Below are 15,674 nucleotides of genomic sequence, written 5' to 3' on the forward strand. Positions count from 1 at the left end.
CTCCAACACTGTTTCACAGCTCTTCCTAGAGTTTTTCCAAGTGTTTTTGGCCTATGTACAAGTACCTGAACACAGCAAGTCCTCTCTGACCACCATGTTTCATTAGACAGAAACTTCTTCCTAATGCATTTTCCAAGGAGACTCTCAAGTTTATAAAACAAAGCTGTAACACCTACATTACTTTTAAAGGTCTAGACCATACTGCACTATCTCTTGAGCTTCCCCTTGAAACATACTGACAGAGTTAAGGCATTTTGGACTAAGAACTCACTCACGATAGAAACTCGACAGAAAATCAAGAGGCACAGTGAAATACAGGGCTGATCAGGAACTAAAATAAATATGCAGCATGAATTCAAGTCAGCAAACTCATGTTGAATAATGAAGTGGTATTTCCCATACCTAAAATGTTTCAGGCTGCTAACCACCAATACTGACTGCTCATAACCAGTTTCAGGACTTTGGCAGTTGAAACAGAAATAGCAGCCATTGAAGTACTGATAGCTTTGATCATGAAAAACATTATTATGATTAGCATCTCACGCCTATTTGCTCCAATCCCCTGAGATGTAAAATAAAACTATAAACGTTTTCAAAGTTATGTGCCAAAAGTCCTCTCACTATTAATCACAGCCTTTGTACTCTCAATTTCACTAACATTAACTCCACTTGCAAACTGGTCTAAGCAAGGTAAAGCTGATATTCTCACAACACATTACTACTTTGGTTCAAGCAATACTGAGAGAAGGCAGCAGCTGTTGTCCTCAAACCAGAGGGCCAAGGAAAGGGAACAAGCCACAGATACATTCACAGGCAAAGCTAGAGAAAGCAATGCAAGAATTTGAAGTCTACCACATCAGAAGGTTATACAGTCAGTCTAATAACAAAACTTAAGGCACAGCTCCCTGAACCTCTAATGAAACTCCCACAATTAATTTGTTTCTCTTGAGTTAGTGAGAAAACTCAGCTCATTGAAAAACTCTGGTTAGCAGGTCTGGAGTAAAGACTGCATAGCTCATATCTGGGGAGGGGGAGCTACATGTGTGCACAGTCCAGAGAGACGGGATGGAGAAGGCATCACTCTCATCAGGCACTAAATATTGTATCTGAGCCTCTGGAAATAACCTCAGGTAGAAATCCAACATTAGGGCATGAGAAAGTAATTTTGGCACAGTTTAGAAGGCATGTCACTAATAACCTGCATTTTATAAAAGCTATGGTTGCTGTAGTGAGATATTATCCAATGAACTAATTAAAGCATTCTCTTCTACTTCTTTTAAAAAAATTTAGTGATTAGAGAACAAATACCTTTACAGATAGCTACAGCAAGACAACAGAAATGGTTTGTATTGTTCCACACTTGTACTTTTTGCAGCTTATCTCAATCAAACTCTCCCAGAGATAAATAAAAGCTCTATTTGAAAGGAACTCTAGAAGTAGTTACCAAATTCTCTAGATGAAAAATCTGAAAAGAAGTTCACGTGCAATTTAAAAAGTCGGTTCTGGTAGAACAAGTGTGCAGATGCAAACTCACCGTGTGCAAGCCCCTCGAGATTGTACCCGCGCTTCCACTTGGATTTACGATACATAACCCGAAGCCCGGCGCGCAGCGGGAGGGCACGGGCCGGTGCTGGCAGAGAGCTGAGCTCAGCTAGCTGCTACTGCAGGCACGACAACGCTGCGAGAGAAAGCCAGAGTGAGACCACGCGGTTAAGCCCCATCCCCACCTGCAATTGAGAACTGTCAGCCGGCAGAGGCACAGGTAGGAGATCCACCTGTCACTCACAGCCACTGTAAGGAATGGTTCCCTAGAGGTTGGCTCAGTGTCTCCCACAATAAACATGTCTTTGAACACAGCGTACACCCTTCTCTCCAGTCAGTACTCCTAGTGCAAAGCAGCTCAAGCGCTCAGTTCTTCAACATTGAGGGAATTCAGTTGCCAGTTGGTGTGCTCAGAATTCACTGAAATTGAAGAATATGTTCTTGCAGGTAAGCATTAGACAAGTGCTGTCAGCTGACACCCTGGCTGTGTGTTACTCAAAACCATGAAAAATAAAGGGATGAAAGGGCTGGCTTTAACTTCAAACTACTTAAGAGTAAGGGGAGTTGGATCAGATGAACTCCAGAGTTCCCTTCTAAATTCTTCTCTTCATTGACAAACCTGGCCACTAGCACAGAGGCATGAGCTTTGCATGCAAAGACAGAAGCCCTGCATCACAGAGCTGTTATTTATCACCTATTTCCATGACTGCAGGAATGCCTGACCTTAGCTGCTAACATATAGCAGGAACACATTCTGCAGTTAAACAATTTCAAGGTGGCACAAAGCACTGCTGCCTGCAGAAGCAGCAGGCCTGCCTGTGGCCCAGCAGCTTTGGCACAAGGTTCTGCTCAACCATGATTTCCACAGACCCACCCTTCAGACTGTTTCCCAACTGGATTTACTCAGTGATTAGGGCACCTCAACAGATGACAGGAACCAAGAGTTGGGACCACTTTCCACATAACTGTGCTCATTTCCAGAAAAATAGTAAAATTGTGCATTTTTAAATGCATGGACTAATTAATAGTGAGAGAACAGGAAATAATTTATTTCTGAGCAGTACTTAAAAGCTACGTTAAATCTTGAAAAACAAAGAAAGTTTACTCCCATTTTTAACTAGCGCTAACTTTGTTTTCTGTATATTCATTCTTCTATTCAACTTTTGTTCTTTTAAGTAGCAGAATCTATATTCATCAGTAAAAGACTGCTTAGCACAGCAATAATCTTATTAGCATGCATATGGAGTTAAAACTAAGCTTTTCTGAAGGATGTTGTAAAATTAAGCTTGAAAACAAGCACAGTAACAGCAACAAATGAAAAAAATTAAAATTCTATCTCAGCTACAAAAACACACTTGGAACAATCTATAGTTCTGTCTTCATCAAGGCTTAGTCATTTCCTGTACACTTCTTTTCTTCCCATGGCAGTATTTTGTCTGCTCACACTAATGCAAGGTACCTCCATAATCAGTTGCTACAATAAAACCTGGGATACACCAACATTAACACAGGTTATGGTCCAGTTGGAAAACTCTTCCACCAACAATTCTTCTGAACTGGTCACTTGGTTGCATGATGGGAAAGCATCCTCTGACACTGCCTGGCAAAGATAATCTGTAGAAACCAAACAGCCCCCAACAGAGACTCCAGTACACTGTTGGGAGTGGAAGGAGAAGACAGGTGTAGGTCACAAAATACAGTCTCTGAAGATTGTGAGATAATATCTGAAGATTGTCAAAGCTTAAGTAACATTCCCAAAACTCATCAGTATCTCTGAGATGAAGTAAAGTCTGAAATATAAACTATGGCTGAGAACTAGACACCTGACTTAAACCCATGCTTAGTACTTCAGCTTAAGAGTGAGGTCTAAGAAAAACCACCAACTGCCATGGTTAAGCTTACAATACAAACTCACTTGGAATTCCCACATACTTTAACTACAAGGATTATTATTAACAGGGAATGTAGAACACATTGTGATTTTCAGTCTCTATCAAGAGAGACTCCTCACACAGATGTAGGTCTCTGAGGCATTGAGCAAAACTTTACCCTCTGCTAAAGTTGTTAAAGTTGCAAAGCAGAAACCAGACTGCAGCCTCAGCAGGAGGAGTGAAAGGGAAAACCCAGGTTTCACCAAATGCCATGCTGCTCCACATCAACACAATGGAGGGGAATCCTGTTCCACTCTCAGTGCTGTGAGCCACCTGGCCAGAAGCCATGCTTATGCACAGCTACTTGGCCTTGAGGGTTGAAAATAAAAAGATGAAGAGCCAAAATTTGTGGCCAGCAGACACAGCTGTCAGGCAGGGATAGGGATAAGCAGACCTAAGGACTGTAGCATTACAAATGCTCCAGCCCATACTGGTTGGAAGTTTTGCACTTTATCCTATTCTTTCCCTCAGTTATTTCCTTCCTTTCTTTGTCTACCTACCACAATTCCCACTTGTGCTCTGCTTCTCCCCCCTACCTCATCCTTTTTTGTCTCTTCAAAATTCAAGGTCTTTCTCTCAGGCTTCTTTCTATTCATACAGTAAGGAAGTGCTGAAAAACCAAAGTTTACAATTTTTGGTATATTCAGCTTCCTGTCTCAGGATTTTATTAAAATCAAGTTTCTTGAAAGATGGTTGACAGACTCTGCTTTTAACTGTAACTCTGCTTTTAACTGTTACTGTCCTCAGTAACAACATATCAGTCAGTATTGAAGGAAAGAGCTCACAAATAACACAGTGTGCTGATTTAGCTCCTACAAATGGAGAGTCTGGCCACTGCAGAGATGTTTCATCTACAGCTCTCACTGACATGAACACTCCCTAGCCACACAAATAAAGACTCATGGTTCTCCCCCAAACTCCTGCAGGGACAAAAATTAAGATAATAGCAGATTGGATGGAACAGCTCTAAGAAAAATCAATAACAGTAACTGTAAAATCTAAAATTAAAGTAAGTCTGGTTTTGATGCTTTCAGTACACATGGTACATTAAATTTGGCATAAGCCCAATGGAACATGAAGTACTTGTGGACAATGTCTGCCAAGAGCCAGAAATACAGTACTTAGTCTTTAAAGAACAAACAGAGAGCCTCAGTTCATTTCTACTTTATGCATCTGAAAAAAAAATTAAATCAAGGTGATCTTTCTGAGGGAACATTTGTATTAAATCTAATTGGCATGCTTTGTGCAATGCTGAATGGAACCCATGCCCATTGGCAAAGAATCACTATTTGTCATTCTGTAATCCCTTCCACTTGTGACAAAAGGGTACAAACAGATGTTAGACCTCCCCACATTCCAAAACGCTGTGCTTTCCTGCTCAGCATCAGGTTTGTGCCTCATGTAAGCTTTCAGCCCGGTCCTCAGTCATGGTGACACTTCTGAACATCTGACAGTGAAAGCAGAAGAAAAATGGGAAGCCTGAACTGAGAACTCAGGCTGCACTGTCATTTTTTTCACCCCCCTTCCCATTTGTTGGTACTTCATTAGTTTACATGCCTCAAAGCAGAGCAAGGTTTGTAGCTTTAGTAGCTGAAGAGTTACTTGCATTTCTGTAGCAGATTCCAAACATTAACAAATTCAGAATCAACACACCTGTGAGTTCCTTACCTTTCTTAAAATAAGGACAAAAAAGAGACAAGCCTGCCATCCATGTGGGGCTTTGGAGACATCCTGCACCATCCCAGCACACAGGTTCCTCTCCCATGTCCTGTGCTCTTTGCTAACTGAACAGGAGAGCAGAGCACAATTCCAGCTTTGTTATGGCTCAGCCACAGCCCTGCTTGGGAAAGTGGAGCAGCAAGAGAAGAAATAGGCAATGCTACACTTGACACCAGCCCTAAGTGAGCAAGAAACTCATGCCATCTCTCTACATGTTAGCCAAGCACTATCTGAATCTTTAAAGCTGTTATTTCTTGGTGATTGAGGTTATGAACTATATAAAGCAGCCAGATAAATGTGACTTTTACTCCTCCTCATTAACAGCTGTAAAATAATAGCAGAATGTCTGCAATACTTGCTATTGTGGAGACTGTAAGGCTCAAGAGACTGAAAGACACCAGACACGTGATAATTAACATGATAATATTCACTCCTCCCCATGACTGACCTCTCTTGGCTTTAACCTAAGTATTAACTCTTCCCTCACCTTTTGGATCAGGGTCCTCTCTCTGCTCCTGTTTATACTTGGCAACTTGAATGAGCCCCTCCCCAAAGTTGGGGGAGTAAGAGAAAAGCAACAAAACTTTGTAATGCTTTCTCCTCTCGAGGCAGAGGTTCCTCCTGCTGTCTATGCACATCTCAGAAAGTGATATATGAATGCTTATTTCAGTGAGGAAAAAATTAAATAGCCCATATATATTGGCACAGGAATTCAAAAGTAGTTGCTGTATCTAAGTCAAAAATGGCTTGTAAGCCCACACTTCCTACTAGAGCACCCTGACCTTTCTCAGCCAGCAGTGAGAGGTACAAGAACCTACCCTATGTCCACATCTGCTGCTCAGAACCTCTCTGACAAACCTAAAATGCTGGCCACAATACTGACTGCATAAATATGCACACGTGCAAGGAAAAAAAAAAAGGATAAAAATAAAAGCTATTTCTGCATTTATTTACCTGCATGATCAAGTTCAGTTCCTCAACTTCAGCAGGTGGCTGACAGCCTTAATACAGTAATACATCACTTCTTTCAAAATAGACAAGAGAAAAACCCCCACAAAGCTGTTTCTCTCACCATGGCACACTCCAGCCCTCAGGAACAACCCTGAGCAGCTTACAGAAACCTCACCCAATAGGCACCAGCTCACACTGCACCAAAAGGGAAAGCTCACCTGGAATGGTATTTCACATCCACCAAATGCAGCACCTAATAAATACTAAAACAACTGATGTGGGCTACCAGCAGCATAGCAATTACCTTATTATTAAAGAAAAAACAAAAACCCAGTATGATGGATCCACCTACCACAGGAATCAAGAGATGATGACTTGGCCATGAAAGCACAAAGGGGTGATCACCTGTCTTCAGACTAATATGCACTGCAATTTGTCTAAGGCTTGGTCTAATAACCCCAGGATATGAAGTGCAGTTATAAAAAATATGATATGATATGTGTGTGTGTGTGTGTGTATATATATGTGTATTAAAACACAATCTTTGAACTTTAAGAGACAAGGAGAGCAGCCTGGAGCAGGAAGCAGTGTTTATCTGAAGTGTCAGCGCTACCATCACAATCTGCCTCAACATTACCACTTGAGAAAAAGAACAAATGAAACATTAAGTGTCTGCTCTTGGGCCTTCTGGTTCTCTGCACTGCCTACTGCAGAGCTGTCACACCTCTGCCCTGTTAAAAAGCAGTTTTCTAACTGTCTCAAAGTTTCAGGCCATTCAAGCTGGTTGTCTCCCAGCTCTTTGTTGAAAGCACATTAAATAAGTACCCCAACAATTAGTGGCTGCTGAAATTAGGTGTTACCACAATGGCTTGATTTACAGCTGGACTATTACCTTCTCCCCTTGTAACTATTCAACTGCACACACAGTGTGCTCATGCCACCTGTGGGCATGGTACAGTTTTTTGTGGACTTCTGAAAGTAGCATCCTAAATCTGAAACCTAATTACCACAAAAGCTTGATCATGAAGATCAAAATGGCAGTATTGGTTGAACAGGCCATAACTGACCTCTCAAATATTGAGTCAACTACTCTAGTTTCTGACACAAGGAGGAACTCTCCCAGCTTCTAGCAGAAGGTTTTGTAGCATGTTCCTAAATTCAAAAGATGGCAGTTGCCCAGCAAAAAGGAGTCAGACCCAAATCCAAGAGGGAACACATACCCTACCTCCAATATTAGTAAGGGCCAAAGCCACTTCACTCTCATGCACTGCAGCACAGAAGTTTAAAGTCATCTTCTGCTAACTTTAAAGTACAGCAGCAATCCAAACACAGCAACTCAAATATCTACCTGCATTTACTTTCTTCCACGCTGAGCACTCCTCAGAGTATTTGAAGTGGCTCAGAAAAGAGTAAAGCAAACCAAAGAAAAAAAAACTAGTGGGAAATTACAGAACTGACATTTTTAGAATATAGCAGTTTATCCCAAGAGGTGCACTAAAAAAGCAAAATGAGCAACAAGTTCTCTAAAAGTAAGTAAATTAGTTATAGTAAGCCTCCATATATGATGAATTGTGCATTTTTACCCCTAAGCTCATACCAAATAAACAGTTCAGCTCCATGATCTGACATAAGGATCATTGCTTATTTTCCCTGTTGAAACTTGTGTTAAATGATGATTAAGACAATAATTATTCTTGAAAAAATATTGCATGGAACTACAACTGCTTCAGATAAGTGGAAAGGATATTAAGGTAGTGTAAGACAAAAATCTAAGTATACCTATTAACACTTAAAGAGAAGAGGAGCCTTGAGATTTCTTAGCAGAAATTCTTCAGGGGCCACTTTTATCATTTAACATGAACAATGTGTCTTAGGACAAAGAAAATACAGATGCAGTACCCAAGCTTGTATGATTTTAAAAATCAAGTCCTTACTGTTCAATACAGCTAGACTATTAAAAGCAGAAGGATCTGGGAACAGAGAAAGTGGGCATTTGGAAAGGCATGATCTCAACACAAGGAAAGGAACCACAAATGTATGGAAGCCCCAGCCTAGCTCTGAGACTGGTGAAACCTTGCCTTGCAGTGCCCCAAAGGATGTGATGTTTAAGGGGGCCCTATGTGCAGGCTGCACAGGCACAGGAGGGGCTTTCCTAAATCCCACAGCTCTGCCCAGGTGCCTTGCAAGCTGTTCCACACTGATGAACTCCTGGGCAAAGATGGCCAGCTGGGTGAAATGTTTCAAGCTGGACCTAACCCAGAGATGCCAGTTTGACTGCCCTGACCCCAAGAACAATGAAGCCATTTGTGGTTTTGGCCCAGATCAAGGGGTTACCATCCATGGGGATAAGCTGGCAGGGACAAACCAACCCAACAGCTGCAGCTTTGCAGTTGCTCACTGCATGGTTCAGATAATTAAGCAGAAACACTAAAGAGACAAGCAGGGCAGTGTGAGATGTACAAGTCACATCACCAAGTTTCTCCTCACTATGCCTTCACAAATTCTTGCAGGCCTTGAGCTCCACCCATGTCAAATCTCAACAGTCTTCTCAACAAAAACCAAATCAGTGCCCTCAAATTCAAATTCTATTCCCCACCTTGTCCATCAAGTAAGGCAAAGAGGAACCCCAGCTCAGAAAAGAGCATTTTTAAGCATTTGTAATAAAACCCAAAGGGTTATATAGTTACAGAAACATTACAAATTTGAAATAGAAGCAGTTAAGTACATCCAGACAGGTGAATCAATTGGCAATGGAAGGAAAAGACCCATTGATGGTGGTCTACTTAGAAGAAAATTCTGCCTAGGCAGGGATTTGTACTTTATTATTTTTCTGGGTTTTGGTTGCTTTGGGGTATCTTTCTGGTTTCCTATCTTCAAGTCCTAGCTCCAACAAACTATCCCCTACAGAATCCTACTTTACTAACTTACTCCAAACCCATAACCTGCAAGTACCTATACATTCATATATCCCAGTCACACAAAACCTCAATAAATCCACAAAATATTATCTAGTAGCTATTCATATTATCAACCACCCTTAATAATAACAAAAAAAAAAAATATTCCAGAGATCATTTCTGGTTTGGCCCTTTTTAACCACAGTCCTTCAATGCCCTCCTTGCTGTTTACACATATACACACACCCTGATGTAACCAGACCAGCATCTCCCTGCCCCAAATATCTCTGTACTATTAAAAAAAACAACAACTTCTCACAAGGAATGCTTTTCTCCCTTCTAAAAACACATTTATGCAATTAACTTCTACAAACAAGGCTGGCACAGAAAACCATCTGGTTGGCATGGCTGTCTAGCCAACACCAAGGCAGACCAAGAGCATTTGGAGCCAGCACTGACACACATCCCAATTCCTCTACAACATATACAGGTGAACAAGGAAAGTGAGTGTGAATTGAACAAATCCTCTTCCTGACAGGAATATAATTACTGGACCAGAGTGAGAGGTTTTGACCGCTTCTAATCTAAAAACTGCAATATAGCTTTAATTAGAAGAGTAAAATTATAGGATACTCCCACTCCTGAAACCACAGCCAGAAATTCACTGCAAGGTTTAGTCCACTCTGCTCTCGAGTATGAGATTCAAGCCCAAAATTCAGCATTTACAAAGTACCATGGGTGGCATTCAAGTCCCTGTGATTAAATCCAGCAGCATGGATTAAAAGCAAGGTCAGCAGATTAACTTTTATTACCTGTTCCTGAGCTGAGCCGTGCTCCTGCATGGCAGGCTCCAGAGGATACCATCAATCCTTAACCAAACACTCCCAGGCAGGCACTGCACTCAGCCCCAACCAAACAAGCTGCTGACTCGCTCACACTCGAGCCCACGTCCCCAAGTGCCACCTCACACGGCAGCCAGGAGACATTGCTGGAGCAGGACTGGTGCTGATGAGCACCCACCTCCAGCACAGGGTGCCAGCAGGGGACAACACTTTCTCCTGCAAAGCCTGGAGCTTCCAGTCAGCTATTTCACAATGCCTCACCATACAGGGTTATTCCAGAAAGGGCACTTTGAGCAGCCAGGAACATTTGGTGCTCCAAATCACATCACATGGGTCAGGCAAAAGAAGGCCATGCCACAGGGCACACCTAGGCAGCCCAAAAGCTGTGCACTCACTCGTGCAAAGCACTCAAGAACCTCTGCCTACCTGAAGGAAAAGCTTCTTTTCAAACCAGTAAAAATACAGGATACTTGTGAGACAGCATACTCATAGTGTGCAAGACTCATTTTTCTGCAAATCAAGTTATTGTCAAAGAGCTTTTACTGCTTTTAGCAGAAGGCAGAAACAAGTAGAGCTTGCCTTTTTTTTTTTTTAAGTTTCAGAAGTATTTCTAGCAGGAAAAAGAGCTTCCATCTTTTTTAACTTGAAAGGCAGGCTTTTGAATACATACATTCAAACATTTTAAAGAAGAAACACAATCACTTGTAGCTACTAATTGCCATTACAAAATGTTAAGGCCACAACAAATGTGCCACGATGCTCCCCTGTTGTCCCAGCCCACCCAAAGCAACCACTGGAGAGCCCACAGCAGCACAGGGACAGGGAAATGCATCCACAACCTGCCCCCCACCTCCTGAGAGGCACAGAGCCACTACAGCTTTGCCTGACACCGTTTATCATAACTAAATTGCTGTTTGACTTTCCTCCCCATGAATCTTCTCACCCAGGTAGACTAACTGGGCCTGACTGGAGGTGCAACATTAATTTCAGTAGGACTGGGGAGCTGCAGCAGCAGTGTAACACTTCCTGGCGCACCCTGCTAACCGGCAGCTTGAAAGGAAACAGAAACAAGATCAGATGGAAACATGCTCACGTTTTTCCACTGAAACTCAGCAGCGTTCAGCCGTGCTGACCTACTTCCTACCCCGTGTCTTTGCTGTCACTTCCTCTGACAGTTTGTCAGCACGCTTGTGAATGTGGAGATCAAGGAATGAATGTCTGGGAGGCAAAGGAGCTGGACTTTTCCATCCTGGTGTTCAGTCAAAACTTTTACAATCTAACCAGCAAGGAGCACGGTGACCAGCCAGCAACAAGTACCTCCAATTACTGGCAGCCAGCAGGAATTGCTGATCACGGTGTAATTTCTCTTACAAGTACGCACTTAAAGGTGACTGATTTCTTAGGAAACACCCTCATTCTCCCTTTTTTTGCTCAGGGCATGGATTAGCATCTACAACAGCTTTGGGTTTTCCACTTTCCTGTATTCCAGAGTTCCTGACTGAAAAGACATTTTATATCAAAAAATACTTGTAATTAGCTCCTTACAAATAAATAAGAGTTTTAAATACCACTGGCTCCAAGCACATGATCCTCTATTTTGTAACTACAAACTCAGCCACTAGCTATAAATGCTGAAGTGAAAGGATCCTGTTTTCCACGTCTGGTTTCTTAATAGAAACCCATATTGCCTCCAAAATACAAAATGGTCGTAGCAAAGGTAGTACATTAAATTTTTCTTTAACTGGAATTACCCTAGTAGTTACTCAAAATGTAAATTTCTAAGATGATCACTAGCGCGGTGACCTGCTGTGTTGAGAAATACATTCCAGTGTTTAGTAAGAATGGAAATATTCGTGAGGCACACGTTACACGACTTTAGTTACACGACTTTACTCAGCGTAACAGTAGGTGCTCCTACATGTTTAATTCATTTGAAATAGGAGATGCTGAAGCTTAAGGTACCCAGCAGCAACCTACATACAACCAAAATGCATTCCTAAAGCTTCCTGCCAGGCCATTCACACGACTTCAAAGAGTTAGGACACTTCTCTCGCACAGCACCAAGAGAGCCTCATTTTCCAACTACCAATGCTCACTTTTCAGCAAGCCACGCTTTTTCATGGGGGAAAGGACTGTGGTGGAGAGGAAAGGGGGAAATGTCCTGGGCAGACGTCTAAACTTCGGCTCCACATTACTCACTCCAAAACTGTCGGCCTAAAACATTACAAAGCCGCACAGACCGCACAGCAACACATGCAAACGACGATGTGGGCAGCCCGTCCATCGCCACTAACCTACAGAGGCGCCTCCTGGAACAAAAAGCAACTCAAGATGTGTCATCAACAGGTCATCTGGCTGCTTCTTTGTGGGAAAAAAAATCCGAAACGCTGCTGAACAGAAACCGGAAACGGCTTTTTTTTCCCCGGGTCTCCCCCGCCTCCCAGACGCGTTCAAAATGAAAAAAAAAAAAAAATAAACCTATCGTCCTTCAGATGTAGGAGCGCCAGCTTCTAGCTAGCTGAAAGGCTTTGTAATTTTCCTTACCAAGTAGTGTTTCCAAGGCAGAGGAGTCCCAGAAAAAAATACCAAAAAGGGGTGGCCTGTAAGGCCAGAAACAGCAGCATTACAGCCAGACTGCTTTTTGCTCGCGTGTATTCCAGAAGCTGCATTTTGCAGAGGTGAAGTAGCTGCAGATTTCGAGGTGGCATTTAAAACAAAAACAAGGGGGGTAGGGGCAAGAAAAATGCTTCCGGTATAAAAACGTGACTACTTTAAAATATACCATTTTTCAGAGGAAAATTATTCAGCTAAAAAACACAACTGGTCCTTCTCTTCCCTGCCTTTTGAATATCTTCTCTACAGCTGTTGCAGGCAGAAACGTCTCCCTCGTACTAGATCGTGAAAACATATTATTTAACTAGGTGAAAGCAAGAGTGAAAAGAAAAACCGGACACAAGTTGTGCTGGACGGCGGGCTGCTCACAAAAGAGCCAGGGCTGAGGAGATGGGAGAGAAACGCTGCAATTCCCCCAAGAATCTTAAAATCAAAGACACAACTTACCCACCGCCCAGCTAGATTTTTCCAGAGTAAAACATCATCCAATTTGGAAGAGCTAGGGATTAAAAAAAAAAAAAATCCAAAGAAAAAGAAGCAAGCTTTCCCAGAAAGATCTTTCAGGTTAACAACAGCCAAACAAAATCCCCCTTTGTTTTGTTGTCACCCGCCTGCGTGCTGCTCCCATTCCGCGCTCCGGCACGGGAGCCTGCGATCAATGGACTTGGCGGGGGAGGCGGGGGGAGAACTCGCTCTCACCCCCAAAAAATACACATATATCGCCACCCCCGCCAAAAAAACCCATCCACCCCCGAATTCAACAGAACGCTGATTTTCAAGTATTGCGCGATTTTTTTTTTTTCCTATTTTTTTCAAGTGATGTTTTTCCCGGGGGCAGACGGCTCGGCAGCCGCTCCATGACAAAGAGCTTCCCCAGCACATTCAGCCCCAGAGCGGGGCCAACTCCGGGCGGGTGGGAAGCAAAAAAAAAAGATTAAACAAAAAAAGACCAAGAGGGAAAAAAAGGCAAAATAAAATAAAAGACAAAAACTTCCCAAATCCCGGTGGGGAAAAAAAAAAAAAAAGAAAAGAAAGGAGAATTATTTTAGGAGCAACCACAATAAGGCAGCCCTGCGAGGCGCAGTACAAAGCGCGCAGGGCGGCGGGAGGGGAGGAAGGAGCCCGAGGAAGGCAAGGAAGGGGCAGGCCCCGGGCAGGCCCCCCCAGCCCTGCGGCAGCGGCGCGGGGATGGGGCTGTGTCGCGACAGGCGCGATACTCACCGCGGGGAGGAAGGAAACGCGCACAAGAGGCACCCCACGCCGGCAGGCCGGGAGCGGGGGGAAGGGGCAGCCTCAGCCTCCTCACGGCCGCGCGGACGGCGATAGTTCCGACTGGGCGACAAGGGCAGAAGCCTCAGAGCGTTCACCTCCGGCGGGCCGCTGCTGGAGCCGCAGGCGGGGAGCAGCAGGAGCAGCTGCCGAGAAGCGGCCGCGGAGCAGCAGCCGATGCCGATGGACGCCGCCGGCTCCGCCGCCCTCACACCGACCGTCAGGCGCCGCCCCCCGCCCCGCCTCACCGCGCGGACACCGGCGGGGCGGGGCCGAGCCGGGCCACGCCCCCTGCCCGCCCCGGGGCATGGCGGGAGTTGTAGTCCGTGTGTGCGTGTGTGTGTGCGTGTGTGTGTGCGTGCGTGCGTGCGTGCGTGTGTGTGTGTGTGTGTGTGTGTGTGTGTGTGCGTGCGTGCGTGTGCGTGTGTGCGTGTGTGTGTGCGCGTGTGTGCGCGCGTGTGTGCGCGTGTGTGCGCGCGTGTGCGCGCGTGTGCGCGCGTGCCCTTGTGGAGGTGTGTGTGTGTCCGTGTCCGTGTGCCGGTGTGTGTCCATGTGCAGGTGTGCAGAGACTGTATCAGGTGCTAAGTGTTTCTGCACAGGAGAGGCTCTGGGGTTCCATTTTATTATTTAGAGGAGTTTCAGTGCTAACTCCTGGAGAGAGAAGGATGGCAAGCACAAAGTGAACATAGAGCTGAGCACTGTTACTGACAATAGAACTGCTCTCTGGCACAGAAGATTAAAGAGAGCCCTGAGAGCCCCTGCACACAGGGTGATGAGGACAAGAACCTGTATTTATCAATGGTGATGGATAGTTGGGTGATTGTCATTAGCTCTCCTGAAACTGGCTTGGGCTTACAAAATATGTCTGGTGTGTTCATCAGCTTAATGAGACTGTGCTATCTCTTTACACTCTCATTCTGGGTATATTAAGCTTCCACCTATCAAAAAAAGCATCTCATTTATTTGTTGTTTCCTTCCTCAAAATGTCCTCTTTGCTACACCTAAACATTATCCAAAGGCAGCAAGCTGCAGTCTCTTGGCTGGGGGCTTTTGGGTAGACATGAAGGACTGAACTAAGAAAAGAAGGATGCTGTGGGACTGTTCAGTCAATTCCTGCTGGCATTTTGGCTGCCTCAGCTCATGCTGAGCCCTGATGTGTGCTGGGAGCAGCAGCGTTAAGTCAAAGCAGGGCGTGGCAGGCAGGGTAGGAAGGGCTAAAGGGCATTTCCGCAGCCATGGTCACCTGCAAATCCCTGTCATGTTTGTTTACTTTAATTCTTAATGAGCTGTGTTAATTTAATTCTTAATAAGTGTGTCCATGTGCAGGTGTGTGTCCATGTGCAGGTGTGCGTGGGTGTGTGTCCATGTGCAGGTGTGCGTGTGTGTGCAGGTGTGTGTGCCCATGTCCGCTTACCTGTGCTGTGCAGCACTGAAGTCCCACAGAGCCATTGGCAGAGTCCCCAGAGTGTGGCCAGCAGATTCCCCTCATTCTGCTCCTGTGTGACCCCACCTGAAATCCTGCCTATGGCTCTGGTGTCCCCAATATGTGAAGGACGTGGAACTGTTGGAGCACGTCCAGGGAAGGGCTGTGAAGCTGATAACAGGACTGGAGTGCCTCTCACACGAAGACAGGCTGAGAAAGTTGGGGCTGTTCAGCACAGAGAAGATCGTGTGGAGAGCTCACAGCAACCTCCCAGTACCTGCAGGGGAACCTTCAGAGCAGCCAGAGAAGCTGTAGCAACAGGACAAAGAGTAATGGGTACAAACTGAAAGAGAGGAAGTTTAGGTTGGATATCAGGAAGAATTTTTTTAGTGTGACACTGGAACAGTGGTGCCCAGGGAGGTTGTGGATGCCCCAGCCCTGGCAGTGTCCAAAGCCAGGCTGGACAAGACCTTGAGCCACCTGGTCT

At 44.5% G+C, this 15,674-nt stretch overlaps 1 protein-coding gene across 3 annotated transcripts in view; it reads right to left on the reverse strand.

The window, feature by feature from the left end:
* The window catches only part of PELI1 (pellino E3 ubiquitin protein ligase 1), a 46,468-nt gene extending 32,502 nt beyond the window's left edge, over positions 1–13,966 (reverse strand). Inside the window, exons 1-2 of one of the 3 annotated variants that reach the window (XM_058020939.1) lie at positions 13,717–13,966; positions 1,535–1,678 (exon numbers count right to left, since the gene is read on the reverse strand). In XM_058020939.1, the coding sequence (XP_057876922.1) occupies positions 1,535–1,589 (55 nt within the window). In that variant the 5' untranslated portion in view covers positions 1,590–1,678; positions 13,717–13,966. Of the gene's footprint in view, positions 1–1,534; positions 1,679–12,942; positions 12,963–13,716 lie in introns of those variants that run through there. The other 2 variants (XM_058020940.1, XM_058020941.1) reach the window with 2 other exon arrangements.
* Positions 13,967–15,674: the final 1,708 nt, after the last annotated feature.

Source organism: Melospiza georgiana, chromosome 3 (assembly GCF_028018845.1).
Source record: "Melospiza georgiana isolate bMelGeo1 chromosome 3, bMelGeo1.pri, whole genome shotgun sequence".
Taxonomy (NCBI): Eukaryota; Metazoa; Chordata; class Aves; order Passeriformes; family Passerellidae; genus Melospiza; species Melospiza georgiana.